Raw genomic sequence first — 27,005 nt, forward strand, 5'->3', positions numbered from 1 at the left:
GAAATAAGAAGATACATTAATTTTTTCTATAAAAATTTGAAATCCTTTTGTAGTTTTAGCATGATACATGTTTTTCAGGCAGTGTTTTAAGATCTCTACTATGCATCATTTTCAAAATCTTTGCACCAAAATGAACTTAGCTTTTAAGCTAATCTCACTTATAATTTATTTTCCCCATAAGTATTTACCCCCAGTGTAATCAATCCAGTGGATAGTCAACATTCAGTTTTCAGAGAATTCAGAGGACAAAGGGAACAGTTAAGCAACAGTGAAAGGAAACAGATCAGTCTACAAGGTCGCCTGGACTCTTGGAACAAAAGCAGCATAAAGAAGTTGGGTGACAGCATGGATTTAAAAGACAAGAATGACAACAATAACAACAACAAAAATCTATAGGTCAGCCATGTGAGTTAACAGTGAATATTATTTCAAAAGTGACAGATCCATAGTGCCTGAGAGGAGAAGGGGCTTGGTACTTGTTCGACCTTAACACAAACACAGATATTTTGTTTTACTATAGCTGAGTTCGGTGAAGACAGGCAAAAGCTGCAGCCTCTAAAGACCTGAGATGTGGGAGAAAGGCCATCTTGTCACCTACAACACATCCTCTGTCCATGTCAATGTCAGGGACCCCCGGGACTCGCCCTTCACCCACAAGCTTCGGCAAAACCCCTTAGAGTAATAGACTTCATTGCTTCCTGTTGAAGTGCTGGCTTTATGGACACACTGAAATATGGATTTACAGTGACTTGGAAGATGCTGGGCACTTGAGATTTTAGTAAAAAATTCTGCCATTCCTTGGAGCTCCTTTTATGCAGTGATTGTGTATTTAATACAATGACATATTCATCTCTGTTCTCATAAAATATTCATCAGTCTCTTTTCTTGACAATAATTGTATCTATCCCTTTTCATTTCCTAGTTTGCATTATGACATTTATTTAGTCAAGAAAAATTAAGCAAGGACAATAACTTAATGTGCCTTTATAAGCATTGTCTGGTTTTATTCTTAAATTACATGATTGCCTGTATTATTCTTTCTCAGTAAAATTTCAAAATTTGTTTTGCAGATGCTGCTATTAATATGATTTATCTATCACCACATCCATGCAAATATCCTCTACTCAACCTTCTTTGCCCTCTTCTTTGTTTTCTGCTTCCTACGTGCTTGGTTTTATGTTTTCCATAGAGTTCACCTTGTCCTTTTATTTAGAGTCTGATGTTTTTCTTAAGCCATGTTACCTCCAAGTGAGAATCCATTGAATTCTGTGTAATGACTTATTTTCCCCAATATTCCTGAATTTCTCAAGAAGAAAAGATCACGCTTAATGAAATCCAATACTGATGAAAGAGAATTTCTTGCTGATTTAACTACCACCTGCACATCTGGTGTGTTTTCCTGGAGATCCTCTGTACTGTTTGTTTAACTCACAGCCTAAGCACTTCCCATAGAGGACGTGTCATCTTCAACTCTTCAAACAGTTCCAAAGCACAGAGCTGGCAAGAACCGTTTGTTTTAAAAGATGATGTAGCACAATCTCTGTACCATGGTACTATACAATTGTGAGGGGTTTTGTAATATCGAGATTTATGGATTTGAAGAGAAAAAATTACATACATGTTTTAGGAATGCCTGTGACACAAAATCACATTTTGCAAAGTATTCCAAGAAGTTTGAGGCTTCAAGAAAAAAAACAAAATCAAGTTACCTACTAACATTAAGAGAAGGAAGAACAAATCTGTTTTAGTAATTGTTTCAAAGTCATTTGCTAGGTTCTGTAAAATAAATTTAAATCTCTAAGCTGCAGAAGCTTTTTTTAAATAGATTAATATTTAATTAAGGTGAAAGACAAAAAAAGAATCTTTTAAAAATGTGGATAAAATGTATAAATTCTAATAGTGTTTCTTCCAAAATCTCCCCATATTTTTTGAAGAGCCAGCTAGAAACATTGACATACTAAAAGAGAAGGCGCATGAATAAGTTTGATCAACCCCAAGAGAAACTCAAATTATTTGATATTCACCTGAGGAAAAAAATGCACATTTTAATAGTATTTATCATAGACAACATCGTTCAGGAAAAGCTGACTTGGTGGTCTCTGTTGACCCTAAGTCTATGGTGAGACCTGAAATGTTTGTTTTCCTATTGTGCATCTTATCAAAGACAAAGATGACTTCATTAAATTTGACAACTAGAAATCCATATGGCAGGCTTCATATAATCAGAGCACCCTAGCTTTAATTTGCATTGTACAATCATGAAAACATGTACTTATTTATGCAAATACATAGTGCACCCTGACAAGATCCTTTACCTTATGGAGTGTTATTATTACTGCCAACTAACAATGAAAAAACTCAGTTTTTTTTTTTTTTTTTTTTTATGAGGGTCAGCAAACTTAGCCACAAACTTTGGCAATTCTTTTAACTACTTGGGTATATGCTATCATTGAAAGAAACCATGATTGTTTTATATTATTATTATTATTATTATTATTATTACACTTCATTATGTATCACACATTATATAAATGAGAGGCCAGACAGCATATTAAAAAGTAGTCACTGTCACTTGCTTTGTCAGACTGTACTTGGAAGCATATTCCTGCATTTTCCCTCATTTGACCTTGCAAGTGACCCTAAGGATTCTACACGACTACTGTTTCATCTGACAAGGAAGCACACACAGGAGAGGCTCTAATGCCATCCACTTAAAGATGGAAGGGCTAGATAAGAATGCTCCAGAGAGTGTGTTCCTACCCTGTTCTTACCGTGGGTGACTCTGGGGACAGGAGGGGTGGAGGAGAAGGGGGATGAATTTGGAATTTCATTTCCTACTGTTTGTTCACTTGTCTTTTTTTTTTTTTGAAATTATTTCTCTGTGAATGCTTTGGAATAAGAAAAATGAGTTATTCCTGTTCTTATATAAATTTTGTTGAACTGATTGTTACCACACTGTCTTTGTATCTTCAGAATAAAATAATCAGCATCAAAGAAATACATTACAAAATAAAGTTGATATGAAAGACTTATCTGTTTTTGAATAAATGGCAGAAAAATAACTTAGGAAATTAATCCAACTTTAAAAAATAAACATTTCAAGTTAATTACTTGGAATTCCTTACTGATATTTTGGAAAAAGATGGAAATATATTCCATAACATTTACAGGAAGTTTAGAAACAAAAACAGCTGGAAAATATATAGCACCTTAATAATCATTTCAAAGTAAGAGGATTGTTATCCCATTCCACAGATGAGAAAACTGAGCTTCAGAAAGAGTCAATGGGTTGGAGACCAAATATCATTTATATAGAATGTGTCCTGAAGCCAGGGAAACAGCTCTAAATACAAAGGCTTCAAAAAACTGTGGCCAAACGGAATTTAAAGACAAGATTATTTTGGTGAGAGAAAATTTTGAAATCCATGCATAGATTTTTTTTATTCATCATATGCATATTCCATTAACTTGTCAAAGACTCTGTGAGGGTGCATGGAGAGAGAACAACACTATTTTCTCAGTCAGCTAGACTACTGCTGTGAGGTGAATGGAATCCCTAACCCCAGACTGGCCTGTGTGATGGTATATGGGCACAGAGTCTCTAAAGAGGTATGTACATTAGAAGAAGGCCATTATGTTGGGCCCTAATCCAATATGTCTGGAGTCCTATACTTAAAAATACATATATATGTTTGTTTATGTATGTATGTATGTATGGGAAGACACACACAGAGAGAGAAAGTTTGGTTTACTCCCCAGATGGTTGCAATGGCCAGGGTTGGGCCAGGCAGAAGTCAGAAGCCAGGAGCTTCATCCAGGTCTCCCACATGGATAAGCAGGGGCCCAAGCACCTGTGCCAACCCCTGCTGCTTTCCCAGGGGCATTAGCAGGGAGCTGGATCAGAAGCAGAGTAGCTAGCACTCCAGCCAGCATTCCTGGTATGCAGGCTTCAAAAAGGTGGTGTAACCTGCTGAGCACAGCACTCACTGCTAGTATCCTTTGTCCAACTACAAGATCAGGACGCAGACACACACAGGGGGAAAACACATTGAGCACACCACTCTGACAACGAGTGAGGCCTTGGAAGACATCAATCCTGCAGGCATTTTGATCTTGGAGTTCAAGCTCCTATAATTTTACAGAAATGAATACCTGTTGTTTGTTGTTTTCTTACCCCTTGAAGTAGAACGTTTCCCCAAATTATAGAACCACGATAACCAATCTCAGTCCAAATGTTCTAATAGTGAAGAGAGATAACTCTCATGTTTTAAAATTGGAACAAAGCAAGGAGGCCTGACTGTTGAGGATGCCAGCTTCCTGAGGCCGGTTGTGAGTCTCCACTGTGGTCCATCTGGTCCTCTGCCTGGCCCTCTGGTATACTCAGCACCACAGCATCACGGGAAACAGAGCCTGCCCTTTCTTTCACAGTCTGCATCTTTCAGTCACACTAAACCTGGATTGAAAACATACACGTGAGACAAGCATGGTGGTGTAGCAGTGAATTCACTACGTGGGGTGACTACACCCCATAGCAGAGTTCCACTAGCAGTGCCAGCTACTCCACTTCCAATCCAGCTTCCTGTCAGTGCGTCCTGGGAGGGAGCAGATAAGGCCCACGTGTTTGGGCCTCTGCCACCCTCGTGGGAGACATGGATGGAATTCCTGGCTCCTGGCTTAGGCCTGGGCCAGTCCTGGCTGTGGCAGATACATCAAGAATGACCATCAGATGGGAGATCTCTCTCCCCACCACTCTTCCCATCACTCTACCTTTTGAACAAATAAATCAATCTTAAAGTAAACAAGCACTGAAATGTATTAGCTTTGTGACCTGTTGATTATTTGAGCCCACTTCTTCTCTGTAACAGGATAATAACCACATGTATTCCCTTATATGTGGAGCTCAAAAAAAAAAAAAAGAAAGAAAGAAAGAAAAGAAAAGAAAAAAACACTCAATCTGCACACAGAATGCTGATTACTTAAGGCTGGTGGCAGTGGGAAAGATACAGGGAGCTCTGATTAAGAAAAACAAGAGCGGGGGCCGGCACCATGGCTCACTTGGTTAATCTTCTGCCTGCGGTGCCAGCATCCCATATAGGTGCCGGGTTCTAGTCCCAGTTGCTCCTCTTCCAGTCCAGTACTCTGCTGTGGCCCAGGAGGGCAGTGGAGGACGGCCCAACTGCTTGGGCACCTGCACCTGTATGGGAGACCAGGAAGAAGCACCTGGCTCCTGGCTTTGGATCAGCGCAGCGCAAGCCGTAGTGGCCATTTGGGGAGTGAACCAATGGAAGAAAGACCTTTCTCTCTCTCTCTCTCTCACTGTCTATAACTTTACCTGTCAAATAAATAAACAAATAAGAAAAACAAGAGGGGAAGCTGAGTGTGGTTCACTAATGATAATAAATATACTAATAGAAGATGTTAATAATACGGGAAGCTGGGTTTGGTGTGTGGGAGAACTGTACTACCTTGCAATTTTGTTTTGTAAATGTAAAACTATTCTGAAATAAAATATCAATTTCAAAGTAAAAGGATTAAACAGGAGAGTCAGCATCCCTCCTTATCCCTCAGCATACTCAGTAATCTGTGTCTTCTTTTTTTTTTTTAAGATTTATTTTATTTATTTGAAAGACAAAGTTACAGAGAGAGAGTGCGGTAGAGACAGAGAGAGAGAGAGGTCTTCCATCCGCTTATTCACTTCCCAAATGGCCCCAATGGTCAGAGCTGAGCTGATCTGAAACCAGGAGCCAGGAGCTTCTTCCAGGTCTCCTTTGTGAGTGCAGGGACCCAAGGACTTGGGCCCTCTTCCACTACTTTCCCAGGGAGGTGCATCAGCAGGGCGCTGGATTGGAACCAGCTCAAACCAGCGCCCATATGGGATGCAGGCTGGGGCTTTAACCTGCTGCACCACAGCACCAGATCCTGTGTCTTCCTTCTGAGTAGATGACATGACTCAGGAATTTGCTGAGCCCACATTTTTTGGAGACTTTGTGAATTTCCTCTTGTACAATCCACATCTCAAATGTCCACAAGCCCTTCTGGGCATTAGATTCAAAATATATCCAGAATCTGACCTGTTCCTACTACTTCAGTTTTGACAATAATGATCTAGTCCAGAGCCCTTCATATTGGAATAGGCACCATTAAGAACCCCAAATGCAGGGTAGGTGTGTGGCACGGTGGTTAGATGCCAGTGAAGCTACTTATGTTCCACATTGGAGTACCTGGGTTTCAGTCCTGGCTCCACTCTCACTATGAGCTTTCTGCTAATCAGAACCAGGGAAGGCAGCAGGTGATGGTTCAAGGAGCTGGGTTCCCCCTGCCCCTATGTCAGAGACCCAGATCTAAATAGTGGCTCCTGGCTTTGGCCTGGCCCACGTGCTCCTAGGCATTGTAGGCGTTTGGGAAGTAAATTAGTTGGTGGTCTCTCTCTCTCTCTCTGTCTCTCTCTCTCTCTCTCTCTCTCTCTTTCTCGCAAATAAAAAATCCTAGAAGTTATTCAACACAGTGATAGCTTTCAAGGAATACATTTCTAGATGGTGAACTCCTATAAATATATAATATTCTTACACTTTACAAAAGAAAGGTGTAACCTGGGATATGAAAGCTTCCAATGCACGAAGCAAAGGGACATAACTAATGATTGGTTTGAGAAGACTTCTGTAAAGATTAACACGTGTATTTATTTTTTTAAAGGATTTACTTCATTTATTTGTAAGACAGCGTTGGGGTGGGGTGTGTGCAGAGAGGTCTTCCATTCACTGGTTCACTTCCCAAATGGCCACAACAACCGGGGCTGGACCAGGCCAAAGTCAAGGGCCAGGAGCTTCATCTGGGTCTCCCATGGAGGCAGCAGGGTTTCAAGGATTTGGCCCTATTCTGCTTTTACACCTGGAGCTCCATCCCCACTAGGATATCCCCTCCATAAAGGAAATGACTATGATGCGTTGCCACTGTTTAGCAACTGGAAGACTGGTGTGGGGGAGGTACTTACTTCCTGTGTATTCAATGACTGCCTGCGACTTTGTAGGATTGTTCTGGGTATTAAGTGATACAACATTGTGTTATTAATATAAAGTACCAGGCCCACTACCTAGCAATATAATAAATATTTATTCAATAATAGCCGGCGCCGCGGCTCACTTGGCTAATCCTCCGCCTGCGGCGCGGGCACCCCAGGTTGTAGTCCCAGTTGGGGCACTGGATTCTGTCCTGGTTGCACCTCTTCCAGTCCAGCTCTCTGCTGTGGCCCGAGAGTGCAGTGGAGGATGGCCCAAGTGCTTGGGCCTTGCACCTGCATGGGAGACCAGGAGGAAGCATTTGGCTCCTGGCTTCGGATCAGCGCAGTGTGCCGGCCGTAGCGGCCATTTGTGGGGTGAACCAACGGAAAGGAAGACCTTTCTCTCTGTCTCTGTCTCTCTCTCTCACTGTCTAACTCTGCCTGTCAAAAAAAATATTAATTCAATAATAGCAAGAATGCTTACCTATATACCAATCACTTCCCTAAGTTTTAGTCACTTAAGCTTTATCAAAAATCCTATGAGGTGCATGTTATTATTATTATTATTATTATTATTTCATAGATGAGAAAGCTAGTGATAGAGGATCAGACCAGGTCTCAGTTAATGAGTGGCAGTTTTAGGAGTAGAACTCAGGCAATCTGGTTCTAGAATCTTTGCTATCCTTGCTCCTTAACACTCTGCCTATTGTTTTTCCAATGGCTATCAACGGCAGCTGACTTGGAGTTGTTGAGTCACCGGTACCACTCACTTCAGTATCACCATTTCTTGATTATGAATTTTAAACAAAGCCCATTTGGTTTTCACCCATACTGCTTCAGCTTGCTCAGAAACTGGGAAATTAAAATGCAATGGCAATGACAAGCGTCAATTTTGGAATTCACTTCATAATCATCTTTGCACTTAGCACATCACTAATGTGATGATGTACTGATTCTATGATGATGAAAAAGTAAATAGTCATGGCCGGCGCTGTGGCTCAACAGGCTAATCCTCCGCCTTGCAGCGCTGGCACACCGGGTTCTAGTCCCGGTCAGGGCGCCGGATTCTGTCCCAGTTGCCCCTCTTCCAGGCCAGCTCTCTGCTATGGCCCAGGAGTGCAGTGGAGGATGGCCCAAGTGATTGGGTCCTGCACCCCATGGGAGATCAGGAGAAGCACCTGGCTCCTGCCTTCGGATCAGCGCAGTGCGCCGGCCGCAGCCCGCCGGCCATGGCGGCCATTGGAGGGTGAACCAACGGCAAAGGAAGACCTTTCTCTCTGTCTCTCTCTCTCACTGTCCACTCTGCCTGTCAAAAAAAAAAAGTAAATAGTCGTGATCATACCTGCTTGTAAGAAAGGTGTTCTGCCATTTAGTATGGTATTAGCGTAAGATAGCTGGTCTTAAATATGAGTGGAAAAAATTATTGAAGAAATGAAGTTTGTGACTTTAGAATGATCTGAGTTTAGTTGATGATTCCTTTAGGATTAGTATGCTAAATTAAATCACAAGCATACTTATTGAGAAAATAAAAGAGGATGGAATACCACTCAGTCTGGCTTTCTGTGGTCTAAAATTTCCATGCTCAAATATGTTGTGTGCTACTGTTCCATATACATCTAGTAGGAAATATCTAAAATCCCCCTTTTGAACAAATTACTTGGAACAAAACCTTGCCTACCTAGTTCATATTTCTTGAATATTGTTCCCATAGAGTTCTAAAGGCCACCCTACACATAAGCTTTTTCTTCTTGTACTCATTTGAAATATGGCAAGCCTCCACATCAGCTTCTGTCTAGCTTTCTTTGAGTTGGTGTGTTCCTCCGTTAAAACATATCTCCTTAATTCCACCACTTTCAAATAATTTTTCATTTAATTTATGCACAAAACTATTGAACTATTGTTTATTAGCAAGTCTATGATTTCCCTGTTTAATAACTCAGTGCCAATCCTTTGATCACAGTCATCGTTTTTGCTTCAAAAGTACCTTTAAAAATTGATTTATTTATTCTGATTTATTTGGGAAGCAGAGACACAGAAAGGAAAGAGAGAGAGGGAGAGGGAGAGGAGGAGACAGAAATCGCTTCCACCTGCTGATCAACTCCTGACATGCTTGTAAGAGCTGGGACCCTGGGCCTGGCTGAAGCCTGGGGCTCAGAATCATCTGCTCCCTCCCAGGGTGGCACTGGCAGGAAGGTGGATTCTAAGCAGAACCAGGACTAGAATCCAGGCACTCCCATATAGGATGCATGTGTCCCAGGGGGTGTCTGCACCACGGCACCGGTTCCTGAAATGTGCTTTTTGTACCTTTTCTGTGTACAGAATCTAAGGACAGCAAAGGCAGCCGAGGCTCTGACTTTAAGACTGAACCTGCCAATGGTTAAGAATAAGCTCCATCTGGGCGGGCATCCCCTTCACACTGGGGTTTTGGAGCGGAATCACCAAGCTCCTTCCCTGCCTCCACATTTCAGAGGCAGGAGATGGGCCTATCGTGGAAATATCTCAGAGGGAAATGGTGCCCATGTTTTCTAGTAGGAATTAACAGGCAGAAGCAATAAGTCCCAGTCCTTGACCAGTTCTCGCTGTTGTAGCCATCTGGGAAGTGCACTAGTAGATGGAAGAGCTCTCTCTCTCTTTCCCTGCATTCTCATTCTCTCTCTCTCTCTCTATCTATCTATCTCTCCTTCTCTCTCTCTCTCTCTCTCTCTCTCTCTCTCTGCCTTTCAATAAATCAATAAGTTTCTAAAAATTTCAATTACATAGCTAACTCTATGCAACTACATACACTTATGGAATCACCATGCAAGAGTAGATACAGTCTGTTACCCACACACTGGGAGCTTCATGTTTGTGTCTCTCAATTAATTCTTCCTGGGTTAAATGTTCCCTTCAAAATCCCTGCTTGTTTTTTTTTTTTTATGTTTTGCACAGCTTACAAGTAGGAAGGAAACTAGTGCACCCTTTTGTAATGCAACACATGCCCCCAACAAGATACTTTTAAGATTCAATTTTATTTCCTGTTTGCTTTTAAAAGCATCAAAAGGCTCTGCAGACAGTGTTGTGCTACCTTTGCTTGGGTGTGTTGACAATGATGACCAATTACTTTCTCATTCCAGAGGAAGAGAATAAAATATAAAGAACACATGCAACTTCAAATATTCCTGTTTTTAAATGTAGAGATGAATATGGAATTAAAAATTTTAAGAATAAACTCTTTTAAACTAATATGTGTCTGTCCTCTAAATAAAAAAAATAATGATTTATATCTGCAAACCAAACAACAGAAACAACAGGGAAGAACCTAGCAGTGATTTTAAATGCATGTATAAACAAAATTTCAAGTATGCAACATTCCTACAGTGTGTCTTCAACACTCATATAGTTAACATATAAAAATGTATATATTTTTATTATATAATTTTATTGAAAGTAGTGGAAAGAAAGTGACACCCTAAGTAGAAGGAGCCAGAGGATTATTTTGCAGTATTTTGAGATGACATTTGTATTTCGGAACTGTTGAAAACTTTCAGTTTAATAAATCAGCCCAATTAATCTATTTTAGACTCAGTAATCTAAAAGCCTCAAGAAATTTGGTACTAGAATTCTTTCTTTTCCTTGTGCATTTGTATATATCACAAACCTTTATGTTTGTATTTTACACCATTATTTGCATGTAGAATTTTAAAATACACTATGATATCGAAGGATGACACAGTTAACTGCATAATTTACTTCTTTCCTACCAGCTTTCCATTACAAGTCACAAGTCTTTGAACTTCTGATTAGGCTCCACAGCCTGAAGGTCCTGAGTGTTTTTCCAGAAGCTTTTCACTTTTTTTTTTAATGCTGCCTCCTTCACTGGAATCTGTTCAAAATTTTCTAATGGGAAGCATACTTTAAATGGCCTTGATTCCACATTTCTATTGTTGTTTTATTTTATTGCTCTTCTCTTGCTAAGAGCACTTGAAACTGACATACTTTTGAAGATTTGTATTTATGATACTAAGTTGGTTGTTTCTTGTTATAATGGACACTCATAGATTAAGCAAATTTGCAGATTTCCCAAACTTGTGATACAATGGCAACATTTTCAGCAGTGCCCCTTATTGCTTAAAAATGAGGGATATTGTCAATGGGGTTATTTTAAAGAGAAAGCTATGACTTTGCAATAAAATACAAAAAGTTTGCTAGAAAGGCTATATTTTATCCTTAATCCTGCTTGACTTGGGAGTCTCCTCTTGCATCTTTACACAAGGAACTGAGGTCAATAGCTGGCATCTTATTTTAAAAGACAACACTGTGACACAGAAAATCAATAACTTATTTTGGCTTCTCTATTTACTACAAGTCGTTTTAATAAATTAGCACTCCCTCTAGTCTCAGAAGAGGCATATGTTTAAAGTGCTCTCTAATATTGCTATATAAAAAGCTCGTGACACTAGTCCATGCAACTCCTGTTTTCCTTCATCCTTGCTGGGGAAGGATATGCGGTCACGCACACTCCTACACACACAGCTTGGCAAGTCACCCTGATCTCAGGTCTCTCCTTTCCATCTCTCATCTATTTTTTATTATTATTCCAGCTTTCTTCCTTTTCCTTCCTTCCTCCCCACCCACTCATCCAACCGCCCACTGCAATCCTAAGTTCTGCTGTTCAATACTTTTTCGAAATGAGTGCTTCCCTTCAGAGATACTTTGGCCAGCCTGATTCCTCCAGAGACCACTGATGCCACTTGGCTCTGCAATCACTCTCAACCCCTGCTTTCCCCTGCAGAGGTTCAGACCCTTCCAACAAGGAAACTTTTCTTTTTTTGTGGAAACTGCAGTCAAGAATCCCCAAAATCAAATTCAGTGAGCTGTGCCCTAAGAAGTCTTTGTCCACAATAACAAATTTTTGCAAAACTGCAGTAGCTTTTAAGTGCATATGGCCAATACCTAGCTGACTGCATACTCATTTGTAATGCAGAAGTACAGCCAAGACATGGAATCCAGCTGACTGTGGCAGCCCACATTACCCAGAATCCCACACCTTTCACAGCTTTGCTGAATGACCCTTGACAATCGGGATATGAAGTTTGATGCGGCATGTAAGTGTGTGCAGCCTCTACCAAGCAGGTTCATATAAGAACTAGGTAAGGTGGTACGTTAGAAGGCCAGTGCTATAGCTGTGCATTTTTTAAAACTAGAAGCAAGAGGTGAGGAGAATATAATTTCAATGATTCCACACTTTTTTGAAAAATGTCTTCCGATTACTCTTAAATTTCAAAGTCAACGTATATAATCAGTCTCTATGTGTTCTGAACTGGACTACTTGGTTCACTTACCTGTTCAGTCAATAAATATTTACTGGATGTCTACTGTGCACCAAACGCCATTCAGTATAAATGACCAAAAAGGTTTTCTTACCATGAGCCATGCGATGGAACCAGTAGTAGCCAAAGTCAACTCCTAAGAAGGTCAAGTACCAAGTCCATGGGGAATCCCAAGGCAAATTGCAGAGCCTGTAGTTCTCCCAGACATAAATGTAACTGGTCACTTCGATGCTCCTGAAAAACAGTCTGGAAAAGAAAATTCAGAAGCAAGGATTACACCACATTTTATACATAAGATTGTGCTACGGCGTTGTAGACAGCACCTAAATACTAACACACTCACCCAGGGACGTGAAACCTTTCCTCCTTCCACTTTCTGCCGCATCACATTTTAGAGACCTGCTTCCCTGATTGACAGGGTGTTTCCTTCTGTTCACAGGCAGCACCAATACTAGCTGTGTGCCCACTCAACTCTGAGGAATTCAGGAGGCTCTTTTTCCATGTCTCTTGAAATACTCCTCATGGAATACTCTGCACCAGCACTGTGGTGCAACAGGTTAAACCACTGCCTGCATGCAATCCAGCCTCCCAGGGGAGAGTCCTGGTTTCTAAGCTTCTAACCCAGCTCCCTACTGATGAACATGGGAAAGCAGAGGATGATGGCCCCAAGTACCTGGGCCCCTCAGGTGGGATACCTGGGTAGCTTCAGCCTGGCCACACCCCAGTCATTGGGACCATTTGTGGAGTGAAACAGAGGATGGAAGCGCCTTCTCTCTCTCTCTCTCTCTCTCTCTCTCTCTCTCTCTCTCTCTCTCTCTCCTTCTGTCTGTATCACTTCGCCTTTCAAATAAATAAATATTTTAAAAAACACTCTGCATGGAACCCATACAACAGAAGTTAACATAATATGACCCCCTCCTCCTCCTCTTCCTTCTTTTTCTCCTTCTTCCTCTCTCTCTTATATACACACACACACCCATTCAATGTTTGGTGGATAGAGAACTTTAGAAAACATGTTGGAATCTCATAGAATTTCAATATTTCTGGTAAGCAATAAAAGCTAGAACATCCCAGATGTTAGGGGAGAAATGTTAGGGGAGAAAATTTCTCTAGACACATGCTATACAATCCTAGTTTTAGTAACCAATTATTTTTGAAACCTAGATACTAGAATTCTATCAAGCTTCTGCAAATTCTTATTTCAATTACTTTCAAAATCAAGATACTATACTACAACTTTATAAAAACTGTAGTTTTTTTTCTTTTAACATTTCTATGGTCACATTTAAGATCAAATTAAGGATAATTATTTATCTTAACACTTTGATAAAAGAATGAATTGAATTTTCCTTCCATATTTATTATTAAAATGTAAAATGAATTGGTCATTTTGCCCAATAATGCTTGATTGATAATCCTTCAACAAGCTTGGGAATCAAAGTTCTGAGAAAATTCTTAAATATTCAAATTCCAGATGCAATTTGAAGAAGCAGCTCAGATTGTTATATTAATAAAATTTGTTTTAATACTAAATGTAGCATTTTATGGTCAGTTTCTGTGAAATAGATGTTTCTAGATATTTTAGAGAATCTTGTCTTTAACTTTATTCCTGAATTTAATTCTTACATGACTATACTTCTGACCAGGTAACTTTAAAATAAGCTCTGATATTTTGAGTGCTTTAAGTTATTATTTAATGTATAAAATAAATAGTAGGCTGTTTCACAACTGTACTAAAATACATGATGCCCAGAACTGTCTAATGCTTGTAGTTCTGAGCAGGACTAAACAGCACATTATTTAAGATTTGCTTTCCACTTTAAACTTGGTTGCCTGCAATTAGCAAATGGTTGATCTAAAGGAGCAGCCCAGGCTGGATCCCTCCCACAGTCCTGGCCTGAACCCTGCTGCACACACTCCAGCATCTTCTGCCAACGCTGCCCTGCACCTGCTTGCAGGGCTTGTGCAGGGACCAGTTCCTAGTCCAGTCCCAAGGGCAGACTCTGCAGGGTGTGGCCTCCTACACCGGACAAAGCATGGACAGAGCTGGAATAAGACCTAGTGAATGTCCACACACCTGCCCCTCATGCGGCAGGACAGGCCATGGGCCGGGGGCTCCCTCAGTAGTTTGGAACTCTAAGGAATAATTGGATATTTAAAACCTGCCTTCCAAGTTGCTATCCAGGTGGGGAGGTAGAACAAAGTTCATTTGAAAGTGTCTTAGCTTGGTTGGTGACTTTTGTATGTTTCTCAACCTGCCAACACTGACAGTTGGATGAATCTTCATTGTGGGGGTTGTCCTGTGCAGACATTTCCTCAGACTGTGAAATCTTCAAGTCATCCTCTATTGCCTACATAAAACTCAAGTGTTGGGTAAAGAAACAAAAGGAAGGAAATCAACACCAGATGGGTCGATCTCATCTGAAACAGGATGTCTTAGCCTTGACACTGTTGCCATTTGAGGCCAGGTGATTCTCTGCCCTGATTTCCTGTCCTGTGAATCACAGACTATACAGCAGCATCCTTATGCTCTGGATTCAATAGCACTTCATTCTCACACAAGCTATGGCAACCAAAATGTCCCTAGCAAAACTGTCCCTACCTGACAACTGCCTAAAAATAACAAATCTGTTTTTAAAAATGTAAAACTTATAAAATATAACAACATGCTGCCATCCTTGAAAGCTTACAGGCTTTATTATGGGATGTCCAAGTAGAGACATCCATGGATTCATTCAATCATTCCGTGTGGAGCTCCAGGGTCAGTGAAAGACACCAAGGACACGTTGCTGGACAGAGCAGTGGGAAATCACCATGCTGGCAAACGTTCCATTTCCCCCTCCACCCCCATCAACGGGTAGTCAATTTGCTATCTTCCTTGTCAGTTTCAGTAACAATCGAAACAGGCATGAAGATGCGAAGACCCCAATAAAATAAAGCAGGGTCCTGAAAAGCTCCCATTCGTAAAACACAGAGAACCTGCCTGCAATGGAAATCCGTTTTTATTTCCTGTACAGGTGCCAGGTCTGGAGCAGACATCCAATTTATGACTCTGTCAACTGACTTATTAGGGTGGACACAAATCGAGCTGAAATATGCCTGACATACTGCAGTCAGGGGATGTGTGTGTGTGTGTGTTTCACACTTTGGCATGAAGTTAAATTTTCCACAATGAGACACAGCTCACCAGTGGGATCCAGCAGGGAAATCTTTATCAGGCTCTGCAAAGCCCTCGAAGGCAGGAAAGCGCACCTACTTTTTCCAAAATGCTCCCACCAGACATGGAGTCATAAACCAGAACTCCTCCTCGGAGCAGGTGACTTTGCACCCAACAATTCAAACCTCAACTTTCCAAAACCCCACTGGGAGGAGACTTATCCCCTGTGTATATGCACACTCAGCCAGCGAGCTTTATCACAGATTAACAAATATCAAGGGCTTGCACAAAGTTCACCAAAAGTGCATATTGCACAAAAATTATGTGTCGATTTCAAATATTTTTGTACCCAAGTACTTTTCCTTTCTCATCCCATTTTCTTCTGAACTTTTTGAAGTTCTCTCATGCTAGATCCTCTTCACTAATTAAGTGTGCATAAACTAAGCAAACAGCCTAAATATAAAAGGACACTAGAATCCTCTCATCAGCAGCTTGTGGGCTTGCACACTTTCCTTCCACTGGCCTGTTTGCTTCACAAATCCCCCAAAGAGTGATTCTGTCTTGGGCCTGAAGGATATCTTTTGCAAAGGAAAAGCAGCTTATTTTTCTAACTAGTAACACAATGCGTTATGTGTTGCCTGTGACGGTTTCTCTCTCTCATTAGAAAGTAATTTATAAATACGCAGTTGTTTCAAAATTTGATAAGATATTAAACTGCTCTTCAAGGCTGACCTTGAATATTTTTAAAGACAGTTCTATAGTAATGATGACATTAAAAAGCAATCAACAAAATGTTTATTTGGAGATTGAGGATCACAGGTATTTAGTTTTCAAAGTCATCTCAGCCTGAATTTACCCATCAATTAAAGTAGAAACGTGACACTGGATGTGTCAGTCTTTCAGGATCTCACTTTAGAAATTGAATTTAAGATATGAGAGGACTAGGAAAAATGGACGCTCAAGTGAATTGTCTTTCAAATACAAGTTCCAGGCATTGCTAGCATGGATGACATTGCTGCAAATGGTTACGATTTCAAAGCAACTTTCAAAGTAATGAAAGTTAGTGAACAGCCTTAAAGCTTTAGCCGTGTGTGCTTGCAGATTTGGTCAGATTGTGCAAAGTGGAAGATTGTTTACCTCAATAATACAAGAAATGTATCAGTATTTAAATGAAATAAACATAAACATCCTTAAAATTCCAGAAAGTTGTAAATACATTGGAAATCTATGAAAAGAAATAAATATGTGTGTATATGTAATTTCCCTGAAAAGTTTTGTCATTTATTTATTTCAGAATCCCGTCGACCTGACTCAGGAACTTGCACTGCTCTGTGTAATGCTTCTGCCCCTTTTGCTCCATCTAGTGGAATACTGACTTTTGCTACTAATCACACAAGAGATGACACAGTCTTTACCTTCTGTAAGCAAGTGGCATTTGCTCTGGTACTTTTTAGTTATGACATGATATGTATAAGCTATTCATGCAACTTCATGTCTTTTAACAATGAACTTAAAACTGCAAATTTTATAGTGTATAATAGATTTGGAAGAAATGTGTTTCCTTTACTCTTTACAAGAAAAGTATTCTCTGCTGCATAAGCACACAAATCCAGACTAACAAACAATGAAACTTGCACTCATTAATTGAGATCATTCTAAGGACACTTTCTGAAGTTTTGCAATTAATAACAAAGTATTTATAAGGTACCATAAGTAAAAATTAAGAGGAAAGAAGGCATTCTCCTTAGCAATATATTTAACAAGCCAATAGGATTTAAACATTTAAAATTTTTTTAAAGTTATTCTCTCAGTTGATAAAACATGATATAGAAATTATAAAGTGTTATGATGACGATTTAAATTTGCTGATCTCTGATTTTGCATAACGAATAACTGCTTGTTAAAGACATCATCCAAAATGCCATGTGCTCATTTTTTTGTGGACACGTCCAGGGCAGCTCTGTCTCAGAGACTATAGCCTCCATGAAAATCCCACAACACGATTTTCTTTATTCTCCTGCCTCACCCCAAGGAGTCAAAAACATTTCAGAAAAGCTCAATTTCCTCCCCTTTAATTTTTTTTTGTATTTCGTAAGTTGAAACTTTTTTGTTCAGAAATGGAAAATTCCATGGCAGCCACAGCCTGTAAAAGCGTCCCTATGTATGGCTCAACATAGTAGAGCCAACGACACACTGAAAACTGGCCGAGGTGCACAGGTATTAAGAGTGTGGTGTCCCAAACCTATTTGAAAATTCAACTACTTAAATTATCCCTCTAACCTATTGCAATTTGATTTATCATCTGCTGTTTCAACAGAATAAATGAACCCATTAAAAACAAACATACTGTAGATATTTATTTCGAGACTGCAACTTCTCTGGGGAGCCTGCAATTCATGGACGCAGAGACACTGGGAGGAAGTAACAAATTGAAGTCCCGGCATTCTAATGAAGGATTGGAAACTGAGTTCTGCTTAAATAAGCTGGGGGGGGGGGGGGATGAAAGATGTGATTATTTTTTCACTCATTAACATGTAAGTCAGTAGCTGAATTTTTCACAAGTTTTAAGTGTGCATTTTTTTAGTAGATTTGGAAAATATGTTGTTACATCAAATTTATAGTTGTATGGTCACATAGGCAAGTAACTGATAAAAAATTGGATTATTTGCCTGTGAGGCACTATGGCTAACAATATGCCAGAGAAATATCTGTTTATAATGACAGGATTAGCTTCTGAGTGACCAGGCTGCCTACTGGATTTCAGAAGAGCGAAATAGATGCAGGCCTGCCCAGAACGTGGTTCTCAGGACAGATGAACTTTTATTACAGCTTATGGTCTGTTCCACAGACTTGTAAACAAGACATCATTTTATCTGTGATTAACATGTTCCCTTCTATGAAGATTTGAAAGCTGCAGCCTCATTCTTTTCTACCAATACAGTCATCACCATACTAATCTTTAAAATATTTCAAATTTTACGCAATCGTAAGATTGGGATCCTCAAATAAGCGTTGTTTTCCCTCAAAGTCTGCTACTGCATTTGCATGACATGAATGGCAAAGTGGAAAAACATGTTCTCTTTGTTTTCCACTCCTTCTTTTGTCAGAGGCCATATGCCCATTTGGAATTATTAGCTAAATCATAATTCTCTGCAACCGGATTAACAAACAGTATACCGCTATTTTTCTTGCAGTCACGTATTTTAAGGACGTGGCAAGCCCTGTTACCAGTGAGAAAATGGAATGAGTCCCTGGGAGAGGATATGACCAATGCTGTGATAGTCTACCCCTCAGCTAATCATTTGACCAGGGATCCCCCTTCATGCTGTGGCTTTAACTGAAATGTTATTTTTAAGAACTGATGTCAAATTCCCCTTCTTGTTCTTTTGCTGAAAGTTTTTTCGGTTTTCTTTATACATTTGGTTTGGTTTTTTTTTTTTTTTCTTGTTGATAGTAACAAATAAAATATTTTAAAATTTTATTTTTGGATAGTTTGTCTTCCTGGTATCTTTTAGCTCAAAGGCTACGCAGAGTGAAATCCTTAGTAAAAACTTCTTAAAAATTACCAATACTTCTTAATTTAGAATTTTTCTCCACACTTTCCATGAAAAAAAAAAAAAAAAGAATACTTGCTGTCTTCATTCAGAATGCCACTACAGAAACATATTCTCCAAATTCAAGTTCATAACCTTTTACCTTTCTCTCAAGGGGCATCCAAGTTAACAATTATGTTAGTTTAAGCAGTGTTATGAGTAGTGGGTGAACGAAAAGAACTGGCTGTTCTATTTTTGAAAGTGTGATATGTTATGCTCTCTCTCGCTCTCTCTCTCTTCCCTTCTCCCTCTCTCTGCTTTTGAGATGCACCTTTTTGCAAAAAAAGAAAAAAAATTGATTCATATTTTCCTATGATAACTGTGTCCTTTTTGAGGTCACCCTGCTACTGTACTGAGAATGCATCTTATATTTCTGATACTTACCATGTTTGGTTAAGAGAATTTCACTTATAGCGAAAGAAAAACGTGAAAACAAAGCTGAATCATCCCCTCCAAGTGCTGTCTCCGTGACTGTGACATGCATTGCAACTCAGTAAAATCAGTGATGCACCCACAATTGCACCCACTGGGCACTTCTCAGTCATCAAGTGATTTTAACAGTTTATCGGTTGTCTGATTTCTATAATCCTATACACTTAACATTTTCAAAATGAGCTCCGGCAACCAACTGAGTATTTTTCAATAACCACTTTACATCCAAGTCCCTTTATCCCTCGAGTACGCTGAATATATTCATCATCTCCGTTCCAGAGAGACACGTAGTAGAGGAAGTCGTCTATACTTTTAAATTCTTACTTAAGGCAATCTGGGAATTCGTTGCAAGTAGCTTGAGACGTTACGCTCCTTAGAGTGAGACTGTAATATGTAAACCTACAAGCATTTATAAAGAGTCCTTAGCATTGCTATCACTACCACGATCATATACCTAATAACCTACGTGACTCCTAGGAACACTATTGAAAAAACTTTCTTTTTGTATCTACGTCGTGTTAAGTGATTGTATGAAATTATTTCACCTTTTCTCAGATATCTGTAAGCTTTGATTGCATTTTTTTCATCTACCTTGGTTTCTGCCTGGGCGGTTCATACAGACATTCCAAAGCAATGAGCACTGGTCAGAAGTAAAGCTCTTAAAACAGAAAAAGACGCAATGGGTGGGCAACTGGAATGAGAACATTCCTCAGCTCAAAGCGTAGACTTCTCCTGCAATTTCTTTCACCCTCCGCCTCTGTGGTAAATCCTAATGTACTGAAGATTCCGTCTAGTCATTGGTCTCCCTTTTTGTGCGTTTATTATTTGCTCAAAAAAAAAAAAAAAGCAGATCATTTGCTGATTACAATTGTTTGGCTGCATCTTCATGCAATTTCATCACTTTCATGACAGTAAAAGACCATATTATTTTTGTGAACATTTTCCCATGCACCAGGCCTCGCTCCTGCTAAAACCAGGAGAGCACGCCCCTTGCTCTCAAGTTGTCGGCAGTCTAGGAGGAAAGGCTAGGAGGGAGGCAGGAAAGCATCACGTGATGATTCCCTGTCTGGGGCAAGCATGGGATCCCATGGGAGTGTTAGGTGACATGGTGTCTAACATAGGATTGGAAAACAGAGAGGCTCGATTAAGAATATGATGTCAGTGCCACCGCTGTGGCATAGCAGGTAAAGCTGCCACCTGCAATGCCGGCATCCCACATGGGCACCAGTTCGAGTCCTGGCTGCTCCACTTCCAGTCCAGCTCTCTGCTGTGGCCTGGGAAAGCAGTAGAAGATGGCCCAAGTCCTTGGGCCCTGCACCCACATGGAAGACCTGGAAGAAGCTCCTAGCTACTGACTTCAGATTGGCATAGCTCGGGCCTTTGTGGCCAGTTGGGGAGTGAACCAGCAGATGGAAAACCTCTCCCTCTCTCTCTCTCTCTCTTTCTGCCTCTCCTTCTCTCTCTGTGTAACTCTGACTTTCAAATAAATAAATAAATATTTTAAAAAAATAATATGATGTCTATTCAGATCTAGTGAGTGGTCAGAGTGGCCCACTTGGAAAGGTCTCCAGCACCTGTGGCAGGTGGGTAATGGTGGGTAGAAACCCCTGATGGAACAAAGGGACAGCAGGTGGGAGGCCAGAAGTGTGAACAGAGAGACAAAGTCCTCCGTGTCCAGGAAAGGAACTTGTACCTTATTCTTAGGGCAATATAGACCCATTGAAGAGTTTCTATCAGATTCCTGTGATGCAAATGTGTGGCTGTGTTTGGGACAGTACAAGAGACAGGAGGTAGTACTAAAGACAGATGAGATATTATTAGAGACAGATGGCAGAACCGAGATACACATGAGATAATACTAGGGATGATTTTAGTACTAATATTCCAGACAGATGGAGCAGTACTAGACAGGACACCAGTTAGGAGACCATTGCAGTAATCCAGAGATTTGTGTGACTGAAACAGGAGTGTTTGCACCCTACAGTGATTTTACATGTGAATTTGGTTGATGCAAAATTCAGTCTCCAGTAGACCACTAGATCACAACTCTGGGACAAGCCTGTGGTAGGGCAGGTGAGGTACTTACTTGGGCACAAGGTTTGAGGGGGGTGCCAAAAACTCAGTGAGCAAGTGAAATAATAGGGTGGCTTTTTTGTGAATGAATACAAGATATCAACAAACCAAATATACAATTTAAATAATGAAAAGAACATGTATAAATTAAGTAATTCCCTATCCAGCAGGTTGCAGGGTATTCACTCATCATTTCTAGCCATCAAACTCACCCTGGAAGCCGGGACAGCACACCTGCTGACATGGATGTTAAAGCATCATCCAGACCACCTGGTAGCTTCCCTTTGCGAATCCAGCTGACAATCAGTTCCAGCAGCATCAAGGAAATGAAAATCGGAGTTGCCTGGGAAGGAAATGGAAGAGAAGAGATGTTGCAATGATCAGTATGAAGTTATTCCACATTCCCTGAGCAGTCTTTCCTGAATCGGGAGGCACAGTGTCAGAGGTGCAGCAGGAGAGTGTGTGCACATATCCATCAAGTTTATTCCCTACCCAACAGACTTTTAAAAAAGTCCAGCTCTTTTGGACATACACCAAATGTGCCCAAATTCTATTGCCAATTTGAAAATAAAATATAACCATGGTTGTGACCATGGTAAGTTATGCCAAGAAAATGGATTAGGAGAGACATATTTGAAGTGAGATCCAAAAAATACATATACAATAAGCCAATTCTTCAGAAATCTTTTATCTACACTTCATGAAGCTTTCTCTAGGAATACACAAAAATCCAGCCTTTTAATTATATGCTTATTTACTTTCCTTTTTTTAACTATCTTTCTTTTTACCTATTTTAAGAGTTAGAGTTATATATATAGAGAGAAGGAGAGACAGAGAGAGATAAAGAGAGATCTTTCATCTGTCGGTTCACTTCCCAAATGCCAGATGTTCATGCTAAAATTATCAGAAGTACTTCTAATGATGATGTTCAAAGAGTAGGGACAATTTTTTCTGAGAAATTCTGATGACAAGGTCATTTTACATATTTAAAACACCATTCAAGTTTTATTCATTCAATTCTGATTAAGTATTCTTCAGGCTCCACTACTGCCTGATGTCTCAGACTTGGATTGGGTTTGGTGTTGTAATATAAATCGTAATGATTTATGAAGATATGAGCACCACACTTTTTCACTGAAGACTTGGAAACAGCATTATCAACTACTCAGAAGTATGTGGGTTTTCCTCATTTTGGAGTTTTCTGAACAGAACTCCCAAGAACTGATTACGTGATGTCATTTTTGTTTTCTATTTCTGGCCTGCACTAGTCAAGTGTTGTAGGAGCAACTTTGACAGAGTGGAGAATTTCAGTGTTCAAGTTCTAATTCTGGATATTTCCACTTCCAAGCCCCGCCAGGAAGCAGCAGTGAAAAATACCCCTGCATACTTGAGAGTTTCAGAGAAAACTTGGTGCAAGTTCAACCTTGGGAAGGCAGAGCTGGACTCTGTCGGGCAGCGCGTCTTACATCCTGCAGAGCAGCGCCACCAAGTTAATAAGGACACAGTGCACAGGCTGAGCGCTCCAGAATGCCACTGCCACAAAGTCTACTGATGGCCTCTCCCGCCTGTTCCTCACTGAGCTCCCACCAGCCCGCTTTTCAATGGCACAGTGTCCCAGGAAACTTTCAAAAGCTTGTCATATCCTAGAGTGATTCATAAAGGAGGGCGTTTATACATAAAGACAGCTGTGCCTATGGCTTGCAAATCCAGCCCCATCGAATTGAACGTTAGAATTCCATCGTTTCAAGAACGAGAGTGAACAAATCCGCAGACTGTGTGGCCCTGGCTTTTACAGAGAAAGGAGCCAGAATAGCTTCTCTCTCTCTCCCCACGGGCTCACCTGTTTTACGTAATCCGGCACCTCTTCTAGGGTCTGAAATGTTGTCTCATTGGGCTGTACCATGTAAAACATCACGCGGAAGCCCTGGGAAACCGAGCCGGCCTGGGGAGCTCCTGGGTTCCTCATCTCTGCCCTCGGGAGACGCCCAGCTGGAGGCTATTTGAGATTCCGTGGTGGAAGCCCGTGGCTGAACAACCAAGACGACTTGTGCAGCAGAGAACAAGCCCTTTGTCTGCGGACAGCCAGAAACAAAGCTTACAGAGAGGGCGGCCAACAGCAGAGACAGCAAACACAGGGACCACGGTTCCGTCCAGAGTCCAGCGGGCGCCCTCGCTCACACCCAGGTCGCAGGTGCACAGCGCTGCGCCACCAACTAAGGAAGAGGAAGAGAGCAGGAAAGCCGCTGCGGTGCCTTGGAAAGCGAAAGGAAACCAGACGCTGAAAACGCAGGTCAAAGTTCACGCTGAAACCCTGGGCCAACATTCCGGAGTCAAATCACAGGAGGAAAGAGTTCCTTCTCCCTTCGAAAAGTTCATTTGCTCAACGAAAATTATTGAAGTGCACTAGGAAGCAGCGAAAGTGATTGATTAACGACAGACCTGTGAACCCAGTGTAGGTTGAATTCAAAGCGCCTACACTTATTAGTATATAACCTGCAGGTGCAGATGTATATATGACTCGTATATAATACTCGTATATAATATTGCTTGAGAAGAACATCTCAGAGCTTGCCTGATTTTTCATTGAAGATAGGACAGCACCGACATTTCTGTTTGTTTTGATTCCAGGAAGCAATTTTGATTACATTGAAGATAACTTGTTGGCTGTGAGAAAAAAGAAAAACAAAGTGCACTGGGTTTAAGTTGACAGTCTTTTCATTGAATTGCATTTCCTATAGGGACAAGGTGCCTGCATCTGAGTATTAGCTTGAAAGACAGTGAGCACTGAGCATGGAACTTGTTATTTATTGCTTGTGTATTTCTGATTCTGAATCATATCTTCTGAGTGTCTGTTGACCGATTTAGAGGCATTTGGTGGATGACTTAATCTACCTTGTTTACTGGAAGGCTGGCCAGTGACACCCTATTCTTATCACCAGAATGAAGAAGCTGCTGAACTGTTGCTGTGAGACCTTATCTTTGTTTTCCAGAAAGAGCTTAAGTGATTGCACTTTTTAGGTCAACTATAAGGCACCACAGGACCCAGTGAGTTTCGCCAGTGAATGAACAGAGCTGTCAAGAATAGCCCTGGATTTGACCCTGAATAATTGTGTTAATGCTGCTTCTACCTCATCTTTTAAGCATGTTTACATGAACTTACTGAATTTTTTAAAGATTTATTTATTTATTTGAAAGGCAGAGTTACAGAGAGGCAGAGGCAGAAAGAAAGAGGGAGAGAGGTCTTCCATCTGCCGGTTCACTCCCCACATGGCCACAACAGCCAGAGCTGAGCTGATCTAAAGCCAGGAGCTTCTTCCAGTCTCCCATGTAGGGCGCAGGGGCCCAGGGACTCAGGCCATCCTCTGCTGCTTTCCCAGACCATAGCAGAGAGCTGGATGGGAAGTGGAGCAGCCAGACACATGGGATGCTGGCACTGCAGGCAGCAATTTTCTCTGCTATGCCACAGTGCCAGCCGCAAATTTACTTAAATTAGTAATACAAGGTTGTTTTAGGGAAAAAATGGAGACTAGTTAGGCATCAAGTAAATGACTAGTGAGAAAAGCTATTAACATTGTAAGTGCAGTCAGTTCTGCCTTCATGTGGCATATGTGTTCCTAAAAACCAGCAGACTTCGCAAAACTGTGCAGTAGGAACCCCAGGACTTAGGAAAAAATGGTATTAGGGTACAATAACCAAAAAGTTCATAATTGCTCACAAGAAAAACAGAGATAGAGCCAAATAAATATGGGCACATACTTCCACATACTTCCACATGGAAATGCATTAAGGGGCTGGTGCTGTGGCACAGCGGGTTAAGCCACCACCTGCAGTGCCAACATCCCACATGGGCACCAGTTTGAGTCCTGGCACTCAACTTCTGATCCAGATCTCTGCTATGGCCTGGGAAAGCAGTAGAAGATGTCCCAATTCCTTGGGCCTCTGTGCCCACATGAGAGACCTGGAAGAAGCTCTTGCCTCCTGGCTTTGGATTGGCCCAGCTCTGGCTGTTGTGGCCAGTTGAGGAGTGAACCAGTGGATGAAAGATCTCTCTCTCTCTCTCTCTCTCTCTCTCTCTCTCTCTCTCTCTCTCCTTCTCTCTGTGTGTAACTCTGACTTTCAAATAAATAAATAAATCTTTAAAAATGCATTAATACTGGAGTAAGTACAGCATTTTACCTTGAGAAAGGCCTGGAATGTGTTTGTAGAAAGAATTTGGAAGATTTGCAGATTGTGAGTGATTGTGGAGTGGTGGGAGGAGAGTTATGTAAAATTAGACAGAAAGTAGTAAGGAACTCATATACAGATACAGTGATGTAATCACTCCTAATGCATAATTGAAATGAGAATGCTGGGAGATGTAAAATGTGTGTGTTTTTGCATGCACTTCGTGTGTTTCTAAGATGCCTTCAGATGTCTTTCTATCCACGTGTCCCTCAGATCTTTGCCCAAAGCTTGCTAGCAATGGGAACCTGCTATAGAGTTTTGTTTTCTATGTACCTTACAGGGTACAAGGTGGGGAGGGCCTGAGCTGGGACAGCCCAGTAGCATGCAGAACCTGAGGGAAGTGCTCACCCCCAGTGCTCACATTTGCAATTAAGTGTGTACTAAAAGACATCAGATTTCTGCATTGAAATGACAGTTTAAAGAATCTTACTAGGAGTCTCTGGTAAATACTGATATTTGTGATCTAGAAAGAGAAAGCACACCGTTATTTGTTACTGTAAAAAATTGTCAGCCACAGCAGGGAATTGCAGTATTGAGGAAGCAGCTAATGAAAAATGAAGGGTCTTCTAGTGGTAGATAAGGTGCCGCCACTACTCCAGGGGCTGGGCTCAGAAACATGCTTATAGACAGAAAAAGGAGAGAAAAATCGGCCCACCAAGTGTCTTAGCAGAGGCAATTCCCCGCACAGCAGCCTGAGCAGGTGCCAGGCAGAAGCTGCTGCTGTCACCACAGATTCTACCCACATTGAGTGATCCTGCCAATGACGCACTCAGAGATCCAGAGAAACTCCTTCTTCAACCATGACTGCCCCTGGCCCACTCCTGACAGTGCTTCACACCAGGTCATCTGGGAAAAAAAAAGAAGTGGCTACTCAGTTCCTAGGGCAGGCATTATATACAGCAGATAGGACTGATTTAGATGCCCACATCTTAGATCAGTGCCGCATTCAAATCCTGGCTTTGCTCCTGATTCCAGCTTTTTGCTAATATGTACCCTGGGAGGCAACAGCTGATGGCTCAAGTAGCTGGATCCTTTCCACCCATACGGGACCTGGATTGAGTTCCAAGCTTTTGGCTTCAGCCTAGCCCAGCTCTGGCCGTTGAAGGCAGCTGGGGGAATAGACCAGCCACTGGGAGTCTTCCAGTCTGTTGGTCTCTCTTTCTATATTTGTCTCTCAAATTCTCATAATAATGATAATGATGATGATAATCATGACGATT

The 27,005-nt window shown here is 41.0% G+C and overlaps 1 protein-coding gene across 1 annotated transcript in view; it reads right to left on the reverse strand.

Annotated features, from left to right (window-relative positions):
- The window catches only part of AGMO (alkylglycerol monooxygenase), a 363,458-nt gene extending 339,684 nt beyond the window's left edge, over positions 1 to 23,774 (reverse strand). Inside the window, exons 1-3 of the mRNA XM_062178333.1 lie at positions 23,402 to 23,774; positions 21,774 to 21,904; positions 12,401 to 12,552 (exon numbers count right to left, since the gene is read on the reverse strand). Coding sequence (XP_062034317.1) covers positions 12,401 to 12,552; positions 21,774 to 21,904; positions 23,402 to 23,527 — 409 coding nt within the window. The 5' untranslated portion in view covers positions 23,528 to 23,774. The remainder of the gene's footprint in view (positions 1 to 12,400; positions 12,553 to 21,773; positions 21,905 to 23,401) is intronic.
- Positions 23,775 to 27,005: the final 3,231 nt, after the last annotated feature.

Source organism: Lepus europaeus, chromosome 20, assembly GCF_033115175.1.
Source record: "Lepus europaeus isolate LE1 chromosome 20, mLepTim1.pri, whole genome shotgun sequence".
Lineage (NCBI taxonomy): Eukaryota > Metazoa > Chordata > Mammalia > Lagomorpha > Leporidae > Lepus > Lepus europaeus.